The sequence below is a fragment of the Erithacus rubecula genome (assembly GCF_903797595.1).
Source record: "Erithacus rubecula genome assembly, chromosome: 11".
Lineage (NCBI taxonomy): Eukaryota > Metazoa > Chordata > Aves > Passeriformes > Muscicapidae > Erithacus > Erithacus rubecula.
In genome coordinates this window covers 838,803-861,817 of record NC_136663.1, presented here as the reverse complement: position 1 = coordinate 861,817, position 23,015 = coordinate 838,803, and the positions used below count along the sequence as shown (strand labels likewise).

The following is a 23,015-nucleotide window of genomic DNA, read 5'->3' as shown; positions in this document are numbered from 1 at the left end:
GGCTGAGGGCAGTGCCAGTGTCCTGCAGATTTCCTTTAGGAAGGATCCCTCTCCTGGAGCTGTGGTTTTGGCTGAGGGCAGTGCCAGTGTCCTGCAGATGTCCTTTAGGAAGGATCCCTCTCCTGGGGCTGTGGTTTTGGCTGAGGGCAGTGCCAGTGCCCTGCAGATCTTTAGGAAGGATCCCTCTCCTGGAGCTGTGGTTTTGGCTGAGGGCAGTGCCAGTGTCCTGCAGATCTCCTTTAGGAAGGATCCCTCTCCTGGGGCTGTGGTTTTGGCTGAGGGCAGTGCCAGTGCCCTGCAGATCTTTAGGAAGGATCCCTCTCCTGGAGCTGTGGTTTTGGCTGAGGGCAGTGCCAGTGTCCTGCAGATCTCCTTTAGGAAGGATCCCTCTCCTGGGGCTGTGGTTTTGGCTGAGGGCAGTGCCAGTGCCCTGCAGATCTTTAGGAAGGATCCCTCTCCTGGAGCTGTGGTTTTGGCTGAGGGCAGTGCCAGTGTCCTGCAGATCTCCTTTAGGAAGGATTCCTCTCCTGGGGCTGTGGTTTTGGCTGAGGGCAGTGCCAGTGCCCTGCAGATCTTTAGGAAGGATCCCTCTCCTGGAGCTGTGGTTTTGGCTGAGGGCAGTGCCAGTGTCCTGCAGATCTCCTTTAGGAAGATCCCTGGTGTCTGGTGGAGTCCCTGCTGGTTCCTATGGAGGTGCTGGGGGCACCTGCAGGGCAGGGGCAGGTGAGAAGGGGCAGGATCAGCAGTCTCAGCCCCTGAACTGTGCTGCTCTGAGCTGTCAGCAGGCTCAAACACCTTCCTGGCCCTGTGCTTGTTCCCTCTTCATGCTGGGACCTGCTCAGTGTCCAGGTTAAGCACTGTAGGTAAATATTTGGGTTGTGCTGCTGCTTTCCAGGACAGTTCCATGCTGAGCCTTTCCAGCAGCCCAAGCTGAGGATGTTTCTCTAAGTGTGGCTCAGCCTGTAGCTGCTGGTAGCAGTGCTGTGATTCCCTGGAATGAGGGAATTCCCTGCACAGGGCTTTTCTGTGTGAGAGGGGAATCTGCAGAATGCAGTGAGACATGGGGGGTCAGATGTTCTCCTTGGTGCTGAGCCTCTTGCTGTGAGAAGCATCTCCCAGCCTGGGCAGGGCATCCAGAATGCCTTGCACATTCATTTCCACAGCTTCTAGGGTCAAATCACTTCATAAAGCATGTACAGAATGAAACTTTCCCTGTGAGGAGTTTACCCACTTTGTGATAACAAAGAGGTATTTGTTCATCTCTGTCTGTATCTGCATTGTTCATTCATGCATGGACACGTGAATATGTAAGTTAACTTATTCCTTGCATCAAACTCTGAGCAATATCTGCTTACTTCTATTAATAACAAGCAATACCACTTTACTTCCATTAATAACTTGAGCAGTATCAGTTCTCTTCCATTAATAACTCTCTTGTAAAGTATAACTCTATACAGCTAATCAAAGCTCTTTGGAAAAGTGTCTCTTATGGAACACAGTGCTCAGAGCACTAAAATAAGGCAGCTGACTGGTTTAATGGAAAATAATCAGCAAAACAGCAGATACAGTTCTGTCAAGGTGCTGTGTTTCTGCATAATGGACTCCTTGCTCAACTTCCAGGTTAATACACCTTATCCAGATACAAAGCAGGTGGATTCCTGATGCTGCAGTAGCATCTCAGCTCTCAGGTGGTGAAGCACTGATTGTTTTACCTCTTGGGATGAACGTGGCAGGCTCAGGGCTGAACCTGCAGGAATTTTTGTGAGAATTGTGAAAATGATACCCCAAGCTAAGAAACCTGCAGAGTGAAAAAGTGAGGAGTGTTTTCAACTCTCTCTGAACTGGCTGCTTTATCAAGCTGGTTTTGAACTCAGATTTGCATCTGGTCAGGATTTTGGTAGCTTTTTGCCAAAATAATTTTGTTGTTACAGTCCCAATTAAAGCTAATTATATGCTTATGGGCACTTTTTACTCTAATAGTTTATTCTTGGTGTTTAAAATAAGTGATCCAGGTACAGCCCACATTTCAGTCGTTGGCATAGGCAGAATGTTCTTTTTCTCCTCTATTGAAATGATGCAAATTTGTGTACAGTTAAGTTCCTAAGTGCGTGCTCCTTTGAAATGATGGTATTTGGCCCAAGTGTGGTGTTGGTTGGGATTTTGTTTGCTTTATTTTTTGTATTCTAGGGTAAGGCATGATCTTGGCTGGGCTCTCCTGGAGCCCTGTTAAGCAAATAACTTTGAGGAGTAGCCGAAAAACTGCTGGAGTTTCTTGGGAAGGTTTTCTTGTGGGATGTTTGTGTCAGCTGATGCAACCTTGGGGATCTGCCTTCATCCTGACCGGGATAACCCGGGAGAACCTTTGTTCCTTGGGGCCACCGTGGTGTGGGAGAAGCCTTTGTGCGAGAACAAAGGGGGATTGTATCAGCCGGGCAGGGGCTGGGGGCTCTCTCAGAGGCACTGCAGGGATGGATCCACAGCCACATTGCCCTGGAAATCTCCCTGGGCTCTGTGAGGGAGATAAGATCTGCGTTTATTGTGTGCAAATTCTCGGCGGTGAATATTTGATATGGTTTCCTTAATTAAACCACCACGCCTCTTGTGCTGCTGTAGCCTAAAGGGAAAAGCCTGGCACTAGGCTGGACTGTGGTGTTACTCCTGTGCTTTTAAACAGCTTGTGCCTCACTAATTAATGCTGGGAGAGTGGCCTTAGGGCCACTATAGGGAAAGCTCGTGGGTGGCCAGGGTGACAGTGCAGGAAATGTAGAAGATGGAGGCTGGCAGAGATAGTGGGTGTTGCTGCTTGGCTTCCAAATTTTGGCAAAACACACCTTCAGTGTAAACAACACACGGGCCATGCCCAAAGCACCCCCGGGGAGCCTGGGGATGGTTTAGGATGGAGCAAAGCACCAACACCTGCAGCAGAGCATCCAGACCAGCCCTGCTCCCCTCAGACTGAGGGTGTGACTGGGACCAGCCCGTGGCTCTGAGGCTTGGAACTCAACACAAACACTGACACCATGGCACGAGTTACTGGGAAAGGGGAAAAGTTCTCCGTGTTCTTCTGTTCCCTGGTTAGCTGAGTGCCGTGGCTGCACCCCAGGAAATGATTGTAGCTAAATTGGTCATTAAACATCAGAGGAGTCCCGTTGGCTGGGATTTCAGATTATTTATTGTCCTTTTTGTTTTGAATGAAATGGATCTGTGTCTCTCAGCAGAGCTGCAGGCCAAGCACTCCATGTGCTGCAGTGCTTCATTCGGGGGTGGGTTTGTTACTAAGGCCCCTGGCAGTGGTTTTGTGAGGAGATTTGGGTGGCAGTGTCCTTACATCCTGCTAGAATTGCTCGGATAAAGACAGTCGGAGTTGTTGGTGCCAAGTGTGGGCGAGCAAGCAGCTGGGTTGACCAGAGTGAAGGTGGGAGGGAGATAAAATGGGAGACCAAAGTGGGCTTGAAACAGGAAGGGGTGTCTGGATTGCTGAAACCAGAACCTGAACTCCATAAAATTGCAAAGGGAGAAGGAGGATCCAGTGAAAGGATTTGGTGTCAGGACAGGAGATTAAGAATTCCATGGCTTCAAAGAAGTATGGAATGCTGTGTGTCTGCCTGTCGCCATCAGTGTTAATTTTGGGTGGCTGATGTAACTCTGCTCAGGCTGGAGCTGCCTGTCCATGGGTGATTTCACCCCAGTGCCACGGGCAGTGTCTGCCCAGGGCAAGGGCACAGCGACCCTGCGTCCTCAGAGCTCTGCCCTGGAAACCAGGGGTGATTGCCTTCGAGTCACCTTTCTAATCACCATAACCTTCGCTTGGGCAGGATTTACGGTTTTGTGGTGCTGTCAGACGTGTCTGTAGCCTGTTAAATGTGGGACAGCATCACGGAATGGATGCGATTGATCGTCTCTGCAGGCCCGCGGTGGCTGGGGGGTGACGGTGGCAGAGGTGACACGGGTGTCAATCGCTCCCTGCGGCACCCTGGCAGTCGCTGGCCGGTGCCACCAGTGCAGCTCTGGCTCCGTCCAGGCGGTGTGCCCGGGGAGATGGGCACGTCGGGAGAACCAAGAACTACCTTTGTTGTCACCTTTGTTTGAAATGGGCTGTCTTGCATAAAGGGCTCAAATAACTACAGCGCTTGCAGCAGTTGGGGGCACTTTTTGTAAATTAATTCCCAGTTACCCATTTGCCTTGCAGGGTCCGAGCCGTTGATGGTGAGCGGGCAGCTGCCTCACCATGAGTTACTGGAGTCTGGATAAGAAGAGCTGCCTGCAGTACTGCCGGCACTTCCTAGCGGACAACGGCGCGTTCCACGGTGAGTTGGACTTCATTCTGCATTTGCGCCTCTTGTGTTTCCTGCTCCGGTGACCGCTGACGCTCTGGACCCGCTGCTGCGGGGCCGGGACCCCCGGGAGTGCGGCGGGGGGGAGCTCGGCGGGACCCCCGGGAGTGCGGGGGGAGCTCGGCGGGACCCCCGGGAGTGGGGGGGGGGGGGGGGGCTCGGCGGGACCCCCGGGAGTGCGGGGGGGGGCTCGGCGGGACCCCCGGGAGTGCGGCGGGACTCAGCGGGATGTGTGGGACCCCCGGGAGTGCGGGGGGGTCGGCGCGGCTGCAGCGGTGCCACGATGGGGCGCCAGGGGGCGCTCCGGGACCGCCGCCCCCCGGTACCGGGTCCGACTGATTCTCCAATCCGATCCCCCCCTGGTACCGGGTCCGACCGATCCAACCTGATCCCCACCGGTACCGGCTCCGGCTGATTCTCTGATCACCCCCAGTCCTGTTTCCCACCGATCCTCCCCGGTACTGGGTCTGATTGATTCCCCGATCCGATCCGGTACCACCGATCTGCCCTGGTCCTGTGTCCCGCTGATCCCCTCCTGTTCTGGGTCTGACCGATTCCCCTGGTATTGGGTCCGACTGATCCCCCCCGGTGCTGGGTGTGCCTGATTCCCCGATCCCCTCCTATTCTGGGTGTGCCCGATTCCCGGTCCCCCCCGATCCCCCCGGTGCTGGGTGTGCCCGATTCCCCCGGTATCGGGTCCCCCGATCCCCCCGGTGCTGGGTGTGCCCGATCCCCCCGGTGCTGGGTGTGCCCGATCCCCCCGGTGCTGGGTCCCCCCGGTATCGGGTCCCCCCGATCCCCCCGGTGCTGGGTGTGCCCGATCCCCCCGGTGCTGGGTGTGCCCGATCCCCCCGGTGCCGGGTGTGCCCGATCCCCCCGGTATCGGTCCCCCCGATCCCCCCGGTGCTGGGTGTGCCCGATCCCCCCGGTATCGGGTCCCCCGATCCCCCCGGTGCCGGGTGTGCCCGATCCCCCCGGTGCTGGGTGTGCCCGATCCCCCCGGTATCGGTCCCCCCGATCCCCCCGGTGCTGGGTGTGCCCGATCCCCCCGGTGCTGGGTGTGCCCGATTGCCCCGGTATCGGTCCCCCCATCCCCCCGGTGCTGGCCCCGGGGCAGGCAGAGCTGCTGGGCTGGCTGGAGCCCGAACCCGCAGAGCTGCCCGGGTCACTGCTCCGTGTGCTCCGTGTTCCACGGGCTCGGCTGCAGCAGGTCTCCTCAGCACTGCTGACCCGGCTGTCTGCTGAGGGAGTGGCTTCCTAATGCTGCTCTGAGAGGCCCAGATCTTGTATGCATTATTCCCTCTGAGGTCAGTAATTCAGTAATTAAAACCCGTCACTTTAGGGCAGATTTATGGCACTATTAATAACAGCAGCATGGGATGGCTATGAACTAAAGATAGAAATACTCATCTCATTCAAAGCAAAGGTATTTTTTCCCCTAGTGAACATACAGCTCAATTTTTAGTGTGTTTGTCAGGACTGGAGAGGTTTGTAAAACAAATTGTATCTGTATTTTTTGTCACTGTGCTTATGTCATCATCAATGAAGCTAATGGCTTAGTGAGAGAATTAATCATTTGTCAGTCTGTGAATCTTCCTAATGAAAACCAGTTCACAGACAGCCCTGTTTTTCCCAGTACTGCTTTTTTCCTTGCCCATGAGCACTTCTAGTTCTATTTGGGACACCAGAAGAATGTTAATAACTTTCTGTAAGTAAGTCTGTCAGTGGTGTTGTCACATTAATTCATGTGTATGCTGTACTGGGACTTGTGTCAGAGGGAAGGTGCTGTCATCTCCAGGCAGAACCATTCTGTTCTCAATGAAATGGATTAATTCCTCAGATTGATCAGGACACTCGTGTGGTCCCAGCAGTTCTGGTGGGATCATGTTCCTTCAGAGTTCCCTCTGACCTGGTGGAAGGGATGTGTTCACCTGGGTGCCCCTGAGCACTGTGGCAGTGTTTTGGGAGATGCTGTTCACCCCTGTTCTCCTCAGGCTCTCCTGCCCCAGTGTGGGACTGGAACAGCTACAGGGATGTGTGTTTGCAGCTCTGCTATTCCAGAATAGGGAAAGAAGAATCAGGTCCATGCTCTGTGACCTGAGTGGTGGTTCAACACAGAGCAGCACCACATCTTTATCCTGCTAATGGTGCAAAGGCTGGATAATGATCCATCAGCACAGATCCCAGGAATCCATGAACAGCTATTGAGGGATGAGTCTGTAAAGTGATAATCACCTACAGCCCGAGGCATGATTAGCAGGAATCCTAGACCAGAAAGATTTCATGGCCTAATTTATTTCTCTTTGATTGATGACCAGATAAGATTAATCATTTTTCCCTGACAGAATCCATCAGGGCTTCCCATTTGTCTCCTTCAAGCTAAGCACCACCCTGCAGTGACCCTTCCTTTCCCTCTGGGTGCATGGGGGGCTGTGGCAGAGGTGACAGTCCCACAGCATGCTGTAAGGATGTGTACCTGTCCCAGGTGTTGGTGTGGTGTTCTGGTGCTCCAGAGAGGCTTGTTTAGCTTGGGAGGTCAAAGATTGAGAGGGGATGTGACTGCTGGCTCTGAGTGCATTGCAGAGGGAAGCTCAGGCAGGAAAAGGCTTGTTTGAACTGATGGGGGAAGTTGGCACAAGAGCAAGTTGAAAATTGTCAGTGAGTATATAAAACAGGCCCAGGAAAAACTAAGGGATTGTGAGTGGGAGATTGCTGGAAAAATTTCTCCAAAATTTGTCATTGTATTTGTGCCCTTGCTCTGAAGCTGTAAATGTGATTGGCAGGAATGTTTCACTAATGGGAATAAGGCTGGAGAGCTGTCTGTGTTCCATGCCCAGTGCACTCCAGGTACAAACAGCAGCTCTCCCATTCCTCTCAGGCTCCTCTGCTGGGTTTGGATGGTGCTGAGACACTTGCATGTTGGTGGACAAGAATTACTGATACACAACTGTGGGGCTTTCCACGGGCTCTGATGGGTTGTCTTTAAATAATGACTGAGATTTGTGTGTGTAATGAAGTACTGTGTGCATCCACATTGCCTGAGGCTCTCTCATCATTTCATAATTTTATTAGGAAAAGCTGCTAATGGCTGCATTTGCAGGATATTAAAATTCTTATCTGTTTATGTCTGGAATCTTTGGTTACAGAAGTGGAAGTTGCTGCTGTGCCTTGTACTCTGGGGAGTCTTATCTGCCCAGAAGCAAAAATGTCAGTTTTCTTCAGCAGTAGCAGTGAGATACAGCAGAGTGTGTGCACACAGAGAATAACAGACCAGAGACAGGGGCTGGGGTGAGCTGCTTTAGCAGTTTCTGCAGAACAGAGAAGACAAGCAATTAAAATGTTTGCAATAGCCTTGAGGATTTGATGAACCCACTTTCCTTCCTCTTGCAAGCAGCTCCAAAATACAAAGTACAGTATCCCTCGAGGCTTGGAAGAAGAGATTTTTTTTTTCCAGGGTTTTTAAGCTGTAAATGTGCATCATGTTTTGTTTGTTTGCTGGCAGTAACAATGTAGGAATGGCTGTGCTGTCAGAGCAAACATCCATTTAACTTTACTAGATGGTTGGGGCTGAAAGTACAAGGGAAAAAACCCTAAAGTGTACAGAGCAGCCCTTCCTGTGGCTCCCAGTGCCTCCCAGCCAGCAAGGCAAGTACTTCCCCAGCCAAAACTGCATCTAGGTAATTGCTATTTCTGTTACTGCATCTGATGGTTTTATTTTTTTCCCTGAGATTTTTGGAATTCATTTGTGCTTATGACCATCTGTGGGAATCAACCCCAAAATTGTGGTGGTTGGTGTGACCCCTCGTTGGAGGGAAGCAGGAATTCAGACTCAGGGATGGGGCAGGTTGTGCTGCCCTGTTGTCTCACCTTGGGAGGGAATTGTCTGGAAGGTGTGGGTGGGTCTGAGCCTGGCAGGTGACACGACAGGTTCTCAAGTCATGTTGGCACATCCTGGTGGCTTTGGCTGTCCAGCATCCTCTGGGGAAACCACAGAGAACCTCACTTGCTTCAGTGACCTTGGACTTCCATGCCCAATGAGAACATAACATGCTTTCTGCTCTCAATTTTTCCACAGTCAAATGCACTGTTTTGGTTATTGGAGCACAAGAGTTTTGGGGGAGCCCTCAGAGCTTTGGCAGATTGCTCAAACCCTTCAGGCTGATGTGTGCTGTGCAATGAGCACTGCTGGAGCCTGGTGCAGGGCTGGGGGCACAGCCACAGATGCCAGCTGTGGGCTGCAGGCTTCAGCTGGAATTTCAGAATGATGCTGGGAAAGCAGTGAGTTAGTAGTGCAGGAATTCGTGTTTGGGTTCATATGCTGATTTATGTGGTGAAATAACCACAATTAATTCCTTGAGACAAACAGATGTCAATGGAAATGTGTTTGCAAGAAGAGCATTAAGAATTTGATGTATTAAAGTCCACTTAGATTCAAAAAGAGTTTGAAGGGCCTGAAGAAATTCTTTTTGCTTTGTTCAAGGACTGTGTCTGTCTCTGGATCTGTTCATGAAAGGAGGAGTCTCATGTGGGATCTGTCTCCAGACAAGGTTTCACCTGGTTGTGTTCTCATACCAAGTATTTTTCCCCTTTCATTTTTGTTTTTCTCAGCTTCCCATAGAACCATGTCTTCATTAACAATAAATGAGTTGATAAAAGCTGTAATCTGAAAAAAAAAAAAAAAAGTTTTCCATGCAGCTGTACAAAGTTTTATTCATTGCTGGCTGACTTTTCACAAGGAGATTGTCTCACAGTTCAGATCTAAGATTACACTTGGATGATGATTATGAAGATGTTGTTATCTCCTTATTTCATTATCTGTTCCCTGTAAGAGGTGTTAGTTCTCTAATCAGCTTTTCTTGCTCTTTAGCAGAATTAGGCTTTGTACTGGTTTCCAGCTATTTTGACAGTGATAAAGGAAAACCCAATGAGCTAGAAAATGAACCTTCCTCTGATGCTGTAATTTCCAAAGTGTTAGTTAAATCATATTCTCATTTATTGGAAAATGGATATTTTGCAGCAGAACTTGTCTGTGTCCAGTAATCTGAGCCTTTGAGGTGTGTGCAGGAAACCCAGGTGGGAAGGACAGAGGTTACCTCTCCTGCCAGACCTCAGCCCAGGACTGCAATTCCCTGCAGTGGTGGCTGGAAAGGTCTTGTCTTATGGTGATCATTGATGTCAGTCAACTGCAGATAAAGGAAAGGTTTTTGTGGGGAAGGTTTGTTTGTCAACATCACCTCTGGGACTGTGTGAGCTGTGGCTGTGCAGAGCATTCCCAGCAGGAGCCTGTGACCCCTGGGACAGAGGGAAAAGCCAAGCAAACTGACAGGGCTTGGGATTAAATGCAAAATATGCAAAACTTGGCTTGACACTGAGGAGTTGTCATGGGGATTGATTCTTTTTTTTTAAAGTTGAATAAACCTACAGGTCTTCTTATACCATTTGGCATATGTCAGCTGAATTACATAACATCTTCATTTGTTTGCTATAATGTTCTTCTAACCTATAGAACATGCTTGAATTTCTAAAGGCATGTAGCATTTAAGCACGTCTGGTTTTGAAAGGAAGTTTATTTTGGAGACAAAATAATGAAGAATGTATTGGTGATTGTGTAAGGTTTCTTACAGAGCAGCTGTGGTGTTGAAGGTGCTTTTGTATAGCTCATCTTATAATTAACAGAACAGTAGGGGTGTGAGTAATTTGCATTTACCACATTATCAAGTGCAATCTGATATATCAATAATTAAACTGTACAGCGCTGACAGTTTATTTTTTGCAGTTGAACTGCACATCATTGTAATGTGCACGCACTGCCTAGAGAGGATTCAGAGTGAGATTGCAGCCATGGCCGTGGTGAGCTGAGCTGGGAGCCAGAGCTGCCCCGTGTCCCTTGCTGGTGTGGCAGTGGGTGACACTGCTCAGAGTGGGGCTGGTGCCACCTCCTGCCACCCGAGCCAGCAGAGAGCAGCCAGGGGAGCCTGCTTGGCTCTGGTTTCACATCCCAGGGTGCTGGGCACAGTGCGTGGATGCTCTGCAGTGCTGAGCTCTGTCCTGGGGGCTGTGCAAAGGCTCCTGTTAGCAACAGCTAAGAAATAAAGATTTCTTGGGGTAAAACACGTCAGCTCCACTTGGATCTTGTCTCCCATCCCACTGAAGTTCTGCAGGCATGAGGATCTGTGAGGGGTGGTTCTTTTGAGTTGCTTTTTTTGTTGTTGCTATTTTTTGTTTTCCTCCTCTGTCACGCTGTCTCTCGTGTAACTTTTTCCTGTGCTAGAGAAACTCTGTCTTTCATTGCTGTCACAATGTTTGGGAATACAGCTGGGAATTCCTTTGGCGTGCTAATGTAAATATCACAGTGGAAGAGCCAGCTGAAGAGGGAAAGAATTAGAAAATGCAATAAGTGAAAGGCGTGAAGCATTGTACGTGGAGCTGCCTTCATTCTCGCTGTTCTTTCCAGCCCTTGGGCTCCGTTGTAAGGCAGTGCAGTTTGTCCAAGTCCAGTGTTCCACGGTGCCCATCATTTCGGAGCACGGGATGCATTAAAGGAGCGCAGGGATGCTGCAGCTCCCGGGGACTCGCGGCGCCGCTGGGGATGCACAGCCCGAGCCCAGCTGCGGCTGGGCTGTCCCCGGGGCTGGGGACAGCGGCAGGAGGAGCGGCACCGAGCGGGGACAGGCTGCAGATGCCGGGCTTACTCCGGAGCGGGGCTGGTTTCCCCTCCCGCACCCAGCCTGCGTCACTCGCCGCTCCCGGGCCGAGCTAATCGAGTGTGGTAATCCCTGCCCGTCCGGCCGCTGCTGCCCGCGGGATTTCCCTCTGCTGGAGCTGAGCGCGGGCTCGGAGCTGAGCGCTGAGTGCGGGCTTGGAATTGAGCTCTGAGTGCGGGCTCGGAGCTGAGTGTGGGCACAGGAGCCGAGTGCGGGCTTGGAATTGAGCTCTGAGTGCGGGCTCGGAGCTGAGCGCGGGCTTGGAATTGAGCTCTGAGTGCGGGCTCGGAGCTGAGCGCGGGCTTGGAATTGAGCTCTGAGTGCGGGCTCGGAGCTGAGCGCGGGCTTGGAATTGAGCTCTGAGTGCGGGCTCGGAGCTGAGTGCGGGCTCGGAGCTGAGTGCGGGCTTGGAGCTGAGTGCGGGCTTGGAATTGAGCTCTGAGTGCGGGCTCGGAGCTGAGTGTGGGCACAGGAGCCGAGTGCGGGCTTGGAATTGAGCTCTGAGTGCGGGCTCGGAGCTGAGTGCGGGCTCAGAGCTGGGCGCTGAGTTTGGGCTCGGAGCTGAGTGACGGCTCGGAACTGAGTGCAGAGTGCGGGCACAGGAGCCAAGTGCGGGCTCGGAGCTGAGCTCTGAGTGCGGGCTCAGCTCCGAGTGCAGGTTCAGGGCTCAGCTCCGAGTGCAGGTTCAGGGCTCAGCTCCGAGTGCAGGTTCAGAGCTCAGCCCTGGGCTCGTGCTCATCTCCGAGTGCATGTTTGGAGCTCATCTCTGAGTGCAGGTTCAGAGCTCGGGCTCATCTCTGAGTGCAGGTTCAGAGCTCAGCCCTGAGCTCAGGCTCAGCTCCGAGTGCAGGTTCAGAGCTCGGGCTCATCTCTGAGTGCAGGTTCAGAGCTCAGCCCTGGGCTCGGGAGCGGCGCTGCAGCCACAGCTCAGCTCAGTTCAGCACGGCGCTGCCGCCGCTCCCGCAGCCCCTGGGCAGGGACAGAATTCCTTCTCTCCCCTCTCGTGTGCCGTGGCTCGGCCCCTGGGCAGGGACAGAATTCCTTCTCTCCCCTCTCGTGTGCCGTGGCTCGGCCCCTGGGCAGGGACAGAATTCCTTCTCTCCCCTCTCGTGTGGCTCCCGGGGCTCTGCTCGTCCTGCCCCGCTCTGCTGCCCGGGATTGCTTTCCCAACGTGCTGCGTCTGAAGGCACGGACATCAACGGAGGATTTCCTTCTGCTCCACAATAATGCCTGACTTACGAATTTAATGGCAGACCTTGAAGTATATAAAAATTTAAGTCCAGAAAAAGGTAAGGATGTTTGAGTTTGGGATTGCCATGGGATGAGCTCGTAGTGTGTCTGGAAATGCTTATAGAAAAATCAGGTAACTTAACCCTGGGATGGGTAAGTTGCAGTGTTTGTGTGCATGTTGGTGGTTTAACAACTGTGTGTCTATTCCTGAATGTTTAGTAAGAAAACTTGCTGGGTTTGTATGGACTTGACTTTCAAGTAATTTTCTCTATGAAAACATGTAATTTATATTTGAGATACTCCTCTTTTAATGAAGACAAACCGCACTTCTGTGTTAGCCTAAATTATTACAAATGTGTTTGCCTTGAATAAAAACATTCTTGACCTTTTCATCTGTTGATAATTTTGCTGTGGCTTTCAGCACAGAAGAGTTTGATTTTTTTTTTTTTTTTTTTTTAGTAGCACTTACAAACAGTATAACACATTTGCAAGTGGTATGTAAAATTTGAATGAAAGCACTGGATAAAAGATGTCTTTCCAAGAATTGCAGGAGATGGTACAAAAAAGGAAGACATCTTGAATAACTTTCTTCAGTATCTTCTAGTTTATAACATCTAATTTTGTTCAATTTGAGTCAGTGCTCAATGGAAAGTGGCAATTAGCTTAAGCCTCTAAGTGGATAGATAGTAAATGCTATAGATAGAAGGAGAAATCATGGTGGATTAAAGTTAATTTTTGTATTTTGCTCATCCTTAAGGATGTTGGATTATGTTCTTTTAAAGAAAACACTTAGAAAATACATTTAGCAGAAGAGCTTTCTTGCCAGAATTGTAGAGCTCAGAAGAAATTTTTGTGACAAGATTATCTGTAATTTAAAATCAAACAAGCTAATCTAAAATAAAGCCACCAAAAGCCATGGATCATACTTTGAAATATCATCTTACCCATTATAAGATGTTAGAAAATTTCCGGGCAGTGTTGGGGGTTGATGTGCTTATTTTTTTTTCTTTATATCTGTCATGGTTGATTTTAGTGGATATTTTTTATCTAGTGGAAGTCATTAGGAATAGACACAGCTATTGTATAAAAGCCAGAGCCTGTTTTAGGCAGAAGTGAGTTATTTGGGATGCCCTGCAGGGAGGGCTGCCTGAGCTTGGTGCCAAATGCTGCTGCTCCCCTCCAGGTGCTGGGCACCCTGAGCTCCCCACGGAGCTTTGGTGGCAGAGGGAGGGCAGGTGTCACCCCACCTGCCTTGCAGGTGCAGCAGGTAATGGATATGGCCCCACTGAATAATTCACAGCCCTCCTGGAGGGGCTGGCAGCAGGCCTGCAAGGAAAGCAGCAGGTTCAGGTTCTGAACCTCGTGGGGTCGTGGCCAGGCTCCCCTCTGCAGCAGGGACTGTGGCAGTGCCCTGTTAAATGTCCTTATTGAGCTGCTGGGGGCTCCTGTGCCTGCACATGGCCAGGCACAGAGTAGGCTCTGGAATACTGGTATGTAAAGAATTAACCTGAAACAGCAAACTGCTCTGAGTGGGTATGGATGGCATCAATCTCCTGGGAAGAATTTGGTCATCCACAGGTTTCATTCCAACAGCTGAAATCCCTCTCGGTGTTAAATGCTCTCACAAGAGGTTAGCACATGTCAGCTGTGGCAGTGGGGAGCCTGGAGCTGCTTTGGCACCTCCTGAGGAGGCTGCCCAGTGCCAGACACTGCCCAGTGTCACAGTGGGGCACCAGCAGTGTCACAGTGGGGCACCAGCAGTGTCCTGCCATGCCCTGCTGAGGCTGGGGCTGGGTGCTGGTGGCTCCAGGGGCAGTGTCTGATCCCTCCTGCAGAGGATGTGGCTGGCCAGGTGCTCACTAGGTTATGTGCTTGCTAACTACTCAGTGTTCCTGGGTTTGGTGCTTATGAGTGAAATCTTCTCTTTTTTTTTTCAGTAAATCTACAGAACACTGTCATGGTGATAGGGGGAATGTTGTTGCTGTTTGCTGAAGAACTGTTGTCTTTCCAAAACTCTGGGGTGTAGAATTGTTGAGGTAATTCCTTCAGTGCTTTGCTGGAGATTGAGCTGTCCCAGTGCCACCCTGGGGTCAGTGCTGGCACTTGGGGACACCAGGGGCTGGTGAGCAGAAGGTGCTGACAGAAACCTTCCCAGCTCTGTCCAGCACTGAGCCTGCTGCAAGGGCTGTGTGTGCTGGCTTTTCCTCTTCCTGCTGCTCCCTGTCTCCTTGCATGACTGAAGTGGGAGCTGTGAGGAGCCCCAGGCTGGTTTGCTTTCCCTGGGAGTGCCAGCAAAGCTGGCTGTAGGGCAGGGAGCTGCAGCCTGGGCTGTGGCAGGTTATCAACACCAGCACAGCAGAGAACGGGCTCAGAGGTGTTCCCACGTTACCAACAGAAACATTGATCAGCCTGAAACTCAGAGGCACGAAACAGCATCATTTTCAGTCGTAAAATCACTTCAGTGTTTGAGACTGTCAATTCACTCTTTGCCCACAGGTGACTCACTGTCGGTGACTTGCACCGAGGTAATTTAAAATAGAATAGATAAACATGTTTCTTTAGCAAAATGACTTTTTTTGAGGAGGGTGAATAAATTGGTTCATATCATCTGTTGCACTGCAGTCTCCATTCATTACTTTTAAAGGTTAATTAACTTCACCTTCCATTCTGTTGTGCTTTTTTCCTGTTCTTCAAGTCTGCAGCAGAGCCCCAGGTTGGCTTTGTGAGGCAGCCTGGAGGGGAGCAGTGCTCCCTGCAGACAGTGACAGTGCTGTCACTGGGGCTGTGTGTTTGCTGCCCTGTGCCCTCCCTGCTCCCCTCCCCAGTTTGGTTTGGTGCAGGGCACAGTGCTGTCACTGGGGCTGTGTGTTTGCTGCTCTGTGCCCTCCCTGCTCCCCTCCCCAGTTTGGTTTGGTGCAGGGCACAGTGCTGTCACTGGGGCTGTGTGTTTGCTGCTCTGTGCCCTCCCTGCTCCCCTCCCCTGTTTGGTGCTGGGCAGGGCACAGTGCTGTCACTGGGGCTGTGTGTTTGCTGCTCTGTGCCCTCCCTGCTCCCCTCCCCAGTTTGGTTTGGTGCAGGGCACAGTGCTGTCACTGGGGCTGTGTGTTTGCTGCCCTGTGCCCTCCCTGCTCCCCTCCCCAGTTTGGTTTGGTGCAGGGCACAGTGCTGTCACTGGGGCTGTGTGTTTGCTGCTCTGTGAGCTGACTGACTGGGGCTGGGCACTTCATCCTCCCCACATCTCTGTGTGGGCACAGCAGCAAGATTCAGGAAGGGCCTTTTGGTGGTGGAGATTTTTCTCCTATTTTTTTTGTTGAATTGGTGAAGTTAAGTGGGAGGTGTGACATATAAAGGGCAGTGTGGTGAATGAGAGGCTCTGCCCTAGCTCAGTGAGCTGTGGTGGGAATTGTATCTGCTGTATCATACAACACAGGCAGGCTGAGAACAAGGTCTGGCTCCCTGCTGTATGATGCTTATTTATGTCCTTATTGATTGTTTTAGAGGGCAGATGTGGGATTCTGGCAGAGAGCTCATGGTTTGCTGTTCTCCACCTCTGCAGGGCTCCTGGGTGCTGAGGCAGGAGCAGCCCCTGCCTTGGCCCTGCAGAGAGGGGGGATTGCCCCCCTGAGCTGGGCTCTCCTGGGATTTCCTCTGGGGTTGTGGGCACAGCCCCTGCCCACGGTGCCTGGCCACACAGGGGAGGGGGCTGCTTGTCCTGGGAGCCACCCTGGTCTGGCACAGTGACACCACACCCCTGTGTGCTCATCCTCCCCTCCTCCTTTTCTTCCCACCTCCTGCTTTTCCCACAGCTCTGTAGTGTCATAATCAACTGCTCTGCCCTCCCTGCTGAGGGATCCTCGAGGAAGAAAGAGGATTAGGATGTGCAAACTCGACTGTGTTTGCTTAATAAATCTGTGCTCCTTGTTCACCCCATTGATGTGACAAAGTGCTTTGGCACTTGGCCATGGCTGTGCTGAACCGATTGTGCTTTTCAGTGTTGACAAAGGACTAATTCCATAGTCCTGATGGAAAACTTACAGTCCTCAGCAGCTGTGCTGCAGTGGCACCAGGGCTCTCACAGTGGACAGCTCCAGTGGATCCTTCCTGAAGAAAGGATCAAACCTGGGCTAATTGCTTGGAGATAATGAGTGGAACTTTGCTGAGCTGGCAGAAGGAGGGGTCCTGGGCTAGGGGTGGAGAACATCAATTATTCATGGTGTCCAGCTGGGCCACTGGCCTGGCTGGAGGTTTCTGCACTGCACAGTGCTCTGGGCAGCCTCAGAGAGGGAACAAAGCTTGTCATTAAGGATCCTTCAGGCTCCTTTCAGGTTAGACTGTAGTGCCAAGCTTTTGTTTGGATGCTTCTGGTTCCTTTCTGATCTCTAAGAGCAAAAGAGGAGGGGCCTCAGTCTGGGAAGGAGCTCTGGGTTCTGCAAGAATAAATAAGGGTTGTCAGGGATCAGCTTGAGAAGGTGGAGAGCAGAAACCTTTGACTTGCAATGTGAAAATCAGATGAGCTGTTGGTCATCCTGGCAGCATTGAGCCCACGGTGTCAATAGGGGAGGCTGAAGGAGCAGGTATTGTGAAATACATGTTGCTCAGACATGACTTCTGGGAGCTGCTGCTCCCAAGTTTTTCCATTTGTTTTGGTTTTTTTAATTGAAAGAAAAAAAGACACTGCCAGAGAGCTCTCAGACTTACAAAAAGCTGAAACATGCTGATGGATTTTGGTTGTGCTTGGGGTTCCTCCATTCTGGGTAGTGAATGATTTTGTTCTTAAGCTTCACCCCTTTTTTGTTTGCATATTATTTAGTGTCTTTACAAGCATGAGCTGCTTCCCAGAGTTAGGGATTTCCTTTGATTAGACACCATTCACAGTAGTTAGAGTAGTCTCAACTTGTGTTTGGTTACTTGTTTTGATGCTCTGCATCTCCAGGCTGAGAGGAATTGCCCATGGTGCCCTTTTCAGCCTCTGGTGTCTCTGCTGGTGCTGTGTGGCTTCCTCGAGGGTTTCTTGGGAAGTGCAGAAGTGTGAGAGATCGATTGTCCATCTCATGTCCATGGACTTCCCAGAGATCACCATTAAATGCACTGTAAGAAGCTTAGTGTGAAATTCCCTGAGGCTGGAAGAGCTGCTGCCAGGCAAATTAAACTCTGGCATAAACTCTGAGCTGTGGCATTTAAACCAAGCCCCAATCCTGCCTGGGGCTGTGGAGGGTCCCAGGCTGCACCTGCCCTCTCTGCCCCCCTGGCTGTTATGTAACCCCAGCATCAGCACCCTGATGGCATTAGTGCTGTTCTGTGGGATTTGCATCAGAAGTGCTCTCTGGGGCAGGAAATGGTGTTTAATGGCATTGCTGGAAGGGCAGAGCAGAGCTCAGGGGGAGTGAATGATGCAGGACAGGGCATGAGCAGGGTGCAGGCAGCTGAGAACTTTGGGTGCTGGGTTTGCTTTGGGGTTCTCACAGCTGGGACAGGGGCAGTTCATTGTGTGCTGGGCTCGAGTGCAGTGGGGCTTTTTTGGAAAGGATCTTTCAGATCATGAAGTCCAGGCATCAGTGTCCACCACTGAGCTGGCTGCTCAACAGTCACATCCACTCATTTTTGAAATGTTTCCAGGGACAGTGACCCCATCATGGGGCCCCACAGCCCTTCACAAAGTAAACCCCAAAACACTGACTGCAGGGGAGAAGGGCTGCTGCAGGTATAAAAGTAACTCCTGAATTTTATGGGTTCCTTTTATCTCTTCAAGCTTAATGTTGGCTTAATGCAGTTGATGCCTATAATTTAGAAACCCAGTTTATATCCTCTTTCATAATTATACTTCTCAGTGTTTGGTAATGCTCTTTATACCTTATTTAATCTTTTTGTTTTGTCAGATGGCTGTAACAGTAAGTCCATAAAAGCAAGATGAGACCAGACCTTTTGTCATTTGGTTGCATTTTGAAATATTAATTTCTTAACATATAGGAAAATTAAAAAAAAAACCTGCTTGTGGACAGCAATAAGAAATTTGTTTGGATTTTGATTTAAAAGTATAATGATGGTGTATAATGGTGTAACCTTTTGCTGTAGATTGTTGGCAGTAAAGTTTTGCTGCTAATGCAAAGGTAACAGTGTTTTCTTGAATAACTAAAACTCAAAATAAAGTAGCAAGAATTGGCCAGGATATTTATTTAACCTTAGAGAACACGTTTTATGGGAGAAGATGTTTATTTCACTGCAGAGATGTGCCTGAAAATGATGCTCAGTGTAATGTCTTAATTCCCTAAATAATTTCCTGCTGGTCTGGGCTGCAGGGTCCTGGAGTGCTTGTGGTGAGGCACGGGAGCAGGCAGATGTGCACTCACACTGTGACTTAGTGCTGGCAATTAGATTAAATGAAAGCAGAGGAATCCCAGCTCGGGCTGGTGCTGAGCCATTCCCTGGTTATTAAAGGGGATGGATTAGAGAGGGGATGGATTAGCACTGCTGGGGCTGCTGCAGCCTCACAGGGCAGCTGGGACCCACAGCTCTGCCTCAGACACCCTGGGACACCTGAGGGCTGCAGGACACCCCAGGGCTCCCCAGGACTCCCCAGGACACCCCAGGGCTCCATGGCTCTCCTCCTGGCCTCAGAGGTTTCCCACGTGCTGGGCAGCGTGGCCACCCCAGAGAAGGTGGAGCTGGCACAGATGGGTTTGTATCTGCTTTACTCCCTCTAGGCAGAGGTTTGTGTTAGGACTGGTTCTCATGGCTGAACTAAATCAAAAAATGCTGTTTCAAGTCAGGTCTGTATTGCTTTAAAGGGTTGTTTTGAGTGATAAAAAAGTAGACTGGTCTTTCATTATTAAATCCCATTAAACTCCAGGATGTCTGTTGGGATGATTTTAGACTGTCAAGTTTGCATCTGGAAACAGAAGAGAGTTTAATTTTCAGGGGTTTTTAATTTTAAATTAAGGCTTCAAATGTCATAGAATCATGGAAGGGTTTGGGTTGGAAGGGACCTTAAACACCACCCAGTTCCAATCCCTGCCATGGGCAGGGACACCTTCCTTATACATTGCATAAGAATAATTGTTATTTAAACTTCCCGATTAATTTTCTTTGATCTTGTAACATAAACTACATGGTGCTCTAGTTGAACTTCATTCATTTTCAGACTTGGAGCAAAAATGCACAGCTAGTCCTTGTGTTAGAAGAATGACTTTTAATGGGAGTCTTGCTTCCTCAAAATTTAATCTATGTCTGCATTGAGGAGCTGCTTTCATTTACTCTGTATTCCTGGTTTATCTATAGCATTAGATGTTTTTCTGGAAGCAGCTTCCCAATTCCTTAGTGAAATCTTCCTGAGCTGCTCTTCTGGAGCTTTGTTCTACCCTGCCTGCTCAATACCTTCCCTGATTCAGATGCTAATGTGTGGTGTCTGGCAAGGGACTGGCATTAGCATACTGAGAATAGATTTGAAAAAGACCTTTTTTATTTGCATGCTTATATTTTATAAATAGCCTGGATGGGAGGATGGGGTGTTCTGTAAATGGTTTGCAGAGCTGAAATCCAGTGTGCCCGTGATTGCTGTGGCATTTCCATTACCCCTTCCCTTCTTGAAAGTGGAGCCTTTGTTATTAACACCTACACAGCAGGAATGATGCCATGAACTCTCTTACACCTTTACTGTTCTTTAAATGTTTGGATTCTCATGGTATTTCCTTGGAATTGGGAAAGTGCAAGCAGCAAAGGTGGTGCTCCCTGGGGTATGGACGTGCTGCAGGTGGGGTTTGGGAGGTGGAGGCTGTTGAGATACTGGGCAGGAACTGGGTTTCTTCCACTCTGTGAAAGAATGACTTTTCAAATTTATTCCCTATAACTGAAGTCTGCCTGAAGCATGAATGTGACTGCACCTATAACAATTCCAAATGTGATGTAGAAATGTTTAGGCAATTGAAATGGTGAAGAAGGAGCTGGATTGCCTTTCATGGTTTTTATTTCCCCCACAGTTTTGTTGGCTGCAGTTACCTGACTGTGGCCCATTCTCTGCTTTTCTTATATTGAATAAATGTATTCTTCTCCCTTCTGCCTTTTGCTGGCTGTCCTCAACAGCATCTTAGTGAAACTGGGCTGGGATTTTTTCAATGACAACTGAGCTGGTGCTAATAGAGAGACTTATTTGAGCATTAGTTCTTTTTGTAAGACTTTCACCAGTCACTGCCAGCCTTAGGTGCAAAGAAGCAGATTTTCTGTGTTGAGTAGCTTGTTGCTAAACCTCTTACTGAGCTAAAGCCCTGCTGGAAGTGATCTCTATTAGTGAAATCAAAAGGTGCTTGTGGTGTGTGTGCCAGGCTGATGGAGCAGGGCACCTTTGTGCATCCACACTCACAGGTAGAACCTCATTTCTGTGCTGGGAAAAGTCGTGTTTGTCTTGGTAGGGTTCCTAAAACTCAGTTCCACAGGAAAAGGCTGGGTTTGCTAGGGAAAGGCATTCCTGTGTGGATGTACACAGGGAGTTTTAGAGACTACTTTTGCTTCAATCCATCTTTCTTTCAGCTCTGAGTTTTCCATCCCTTTGCTGTAAATGTTTGTCTTCCTGGTGCTTTGTGCATCTTCAGGTAGATCCATGGTAATGCTGCCCCAGCCAGCATGTGGATATGGTCTGACATCTCCTTCTGGCTTGATTTATGGCACATTTGTGATTTATCTTAAAGCCCCTCCAAACTCACCTTCATTCAGTGTATGTGCTGATCCAGGGGCTGCTGTTATTTAGGGACATAGTAAAGGAACATTTATTGCACTCAGGTGATGCTTTCAGAAGAGTTTGGTTCTGTTCAGCTCAACCTCAGTCCCCTCATTCCTCCAAGAAAGAGAAGTGAGGAAAAAGCCTCCTTCTGATGGGGTTTATTCCATGTGGGGTTGCCTTGCCAGCTCCTGGTGAGTGAAGGAACCAGAGGAGGTTATTCCAGTGCCAAGGGCTGCTCATCCCTGCTTTGCCCAATGTTTAGATGCTGCTCTGACTGCCTGTGAGTGTGTCAGGGCTGTTGGGAGCAGGGAGAATAAATAAATGCCAGCTCTGGCAGAGCAGTGTGAGCGTGGGTTAGTCTTTGCTGTGACACTGAAGAGCACTGGAGAGGGAAGTGCTGGAGAGAGGAAGGGTGATAAGAAATAAAGACAGACCCAGAGAGTTTATTTGGGAGCCAGCCAGAGTGTAAACAAATCACCCAGGGAGATGAATTTGGAGTGATACCAAGTGAGGAGAGCCTGTGAATGGATAAAACCAGAAGGTAATTTGAGAACATGATATATACTGAGATCAAGAGGAAATGTTATCTTGATCCTTGTCTTTGGAAGGCTGCAGGGGGGAGGATGTGAGATGAAATGGAAGAAATGGGTTTATTTTAGTCAAAACACAGAGGAGGAAAAAAAGCCTTATCATCCAGATGGGATGGGTGGATAAAAGGAAATCATCCCAATGTGTGTTCAAAGGTTGGTGGCAGCATGGGGAGGGTGTGAATGTGTCTGTGTCATTCTGTGAGCAGCTCTGCCAGTGCCACAGCACAAGGGACAAACTCCAGGGCTACTGAGCCCAGAGGACTGCAGGGTTTGAATGAGGATCTCACCAGTCCAAACACATGAAGTGCTGGGGTTTAAAATTACAGCCCTGTGTGTAGTAATAGAAAAAAAATGTAAATAAGATGAGCATGAAACAGCTATAAAATGTTTCCCTTCAACACAGATGAAAGTTTTCATTGCCTTTGTGGTGAGGGTGTTCAGCCAGATGAGCTGCTCCATTTTCCTGTGTGGAGGTGGCAGTGAAGGAGGGACAGTCTCCCAGCACTGCCCACTTGCTGTCCTTGGAGGCTCAGCTCAGAGCTGGTGTGTGCCTGGCAGTGCTGGGGGGCCATCACTCGTGTCATTAGTGCAGGAGGGGGCCTTCAGCTGAACTGATTGTGCTCTGCCTCACAGTTGAAAGATGCATGAGTGTGATGCAGTCTGGGACTCAGATGGTGAAGCTGAAGAGTGGAAGCAAAGGGCTGGTCCGGCTCTTCTACCTGGACGAGCACAGGAGCTGCATCCGCTGGAGGCCCTCCCGGAAGAGCGAGAAGGCAAAAAGTAAACTCCTCATCTTTCTGCTAATTTCTGGGCAGTTCAGTATTGGGATGTGAATTGCAGAGCTCCAAGGGCTCCTGGGCTGATGGGAGACAGTTGGTGTCTGTCTCCTCCCTTTGTGTGGCCTCAGCCCTGTGATGTTCTGGGGAGCACTCGGAGCCGCCAGGGCAGCTGGCACAGCCATGGCAAGGGAAGCTTCAGTGCAACAGGGCTTTGGGATGTGAAGGTGTAGCATTAATAAAGTTTAACTCCTCTGGGCCTGAGTAACTGAGAAGTGTGAGAAGCTGGAGGAGGCTGGCTGGCTGTCCCAGCGTGCCCTTTGGCTTCCCTTTGCCCCCAGTTGTCATCGACTCCATTTACAAAGTCAGCGAGGGCCGGCAGTCGGAGATCTTCCACCGGCACGCCGAGGGCAGCTTTGACCCCAGCTGCTGCTTCACCATTTACCATGGCAGCCACCTGGAGAGCCTGGACCTGATCACCTCCAACCCCGAGGAGGCTCGCACCTGGGTGACGGGGCTGAAGTACCTGCTGGCCGGGATCAGCGACGAGGACTCGCTGGCCAAGCGCCAGAGGACGCACGAGCAGTATCCTTTGGGGAGCCAGCCTTCCTCCTGCTTCACTCCCTGCCTGGGGCTCACCCACTTCAGCACAGGGTGTCCTTTCCCCTCCT

The 23,015-nt window shown here is 50.1% G+C and overlaps 1 protein-coding gene across 3 annotated transcripts in view; it reads left to right on the top strand.

The window, feature by feature from the left end:
* Window positions 1-23,015, top strand: part of PLCH1 (phospholipase C eta 1) — a 53,001-nt gene that overhangs the window by 5,915 nt on the left and 24,071 nt on the right. For all 3 annotated transcript variants that reach the window (XM_079315100.1, XM_079315101.1, XM_079315099.1), the window contains exons 2-4: window positions 4,190-4,307; window positions 22,202-22,348; window positions 22,686-22,929. In XM_079315100.1, the coding sequence (XP_079171226.1) occupies window positions 4,229-4,307; window positions 22,202-22,348; window positions 22,686-22,929 (470 nt within the window). In that variant the 5' untranslated portion in view covers window positions 4,190-4,228. The remainder of the gene's footprint in view (window positions 1-4,189; window positions 4,308-22,201; window positions 22,349-22,685; window positions 22,930-23,015) is intronic.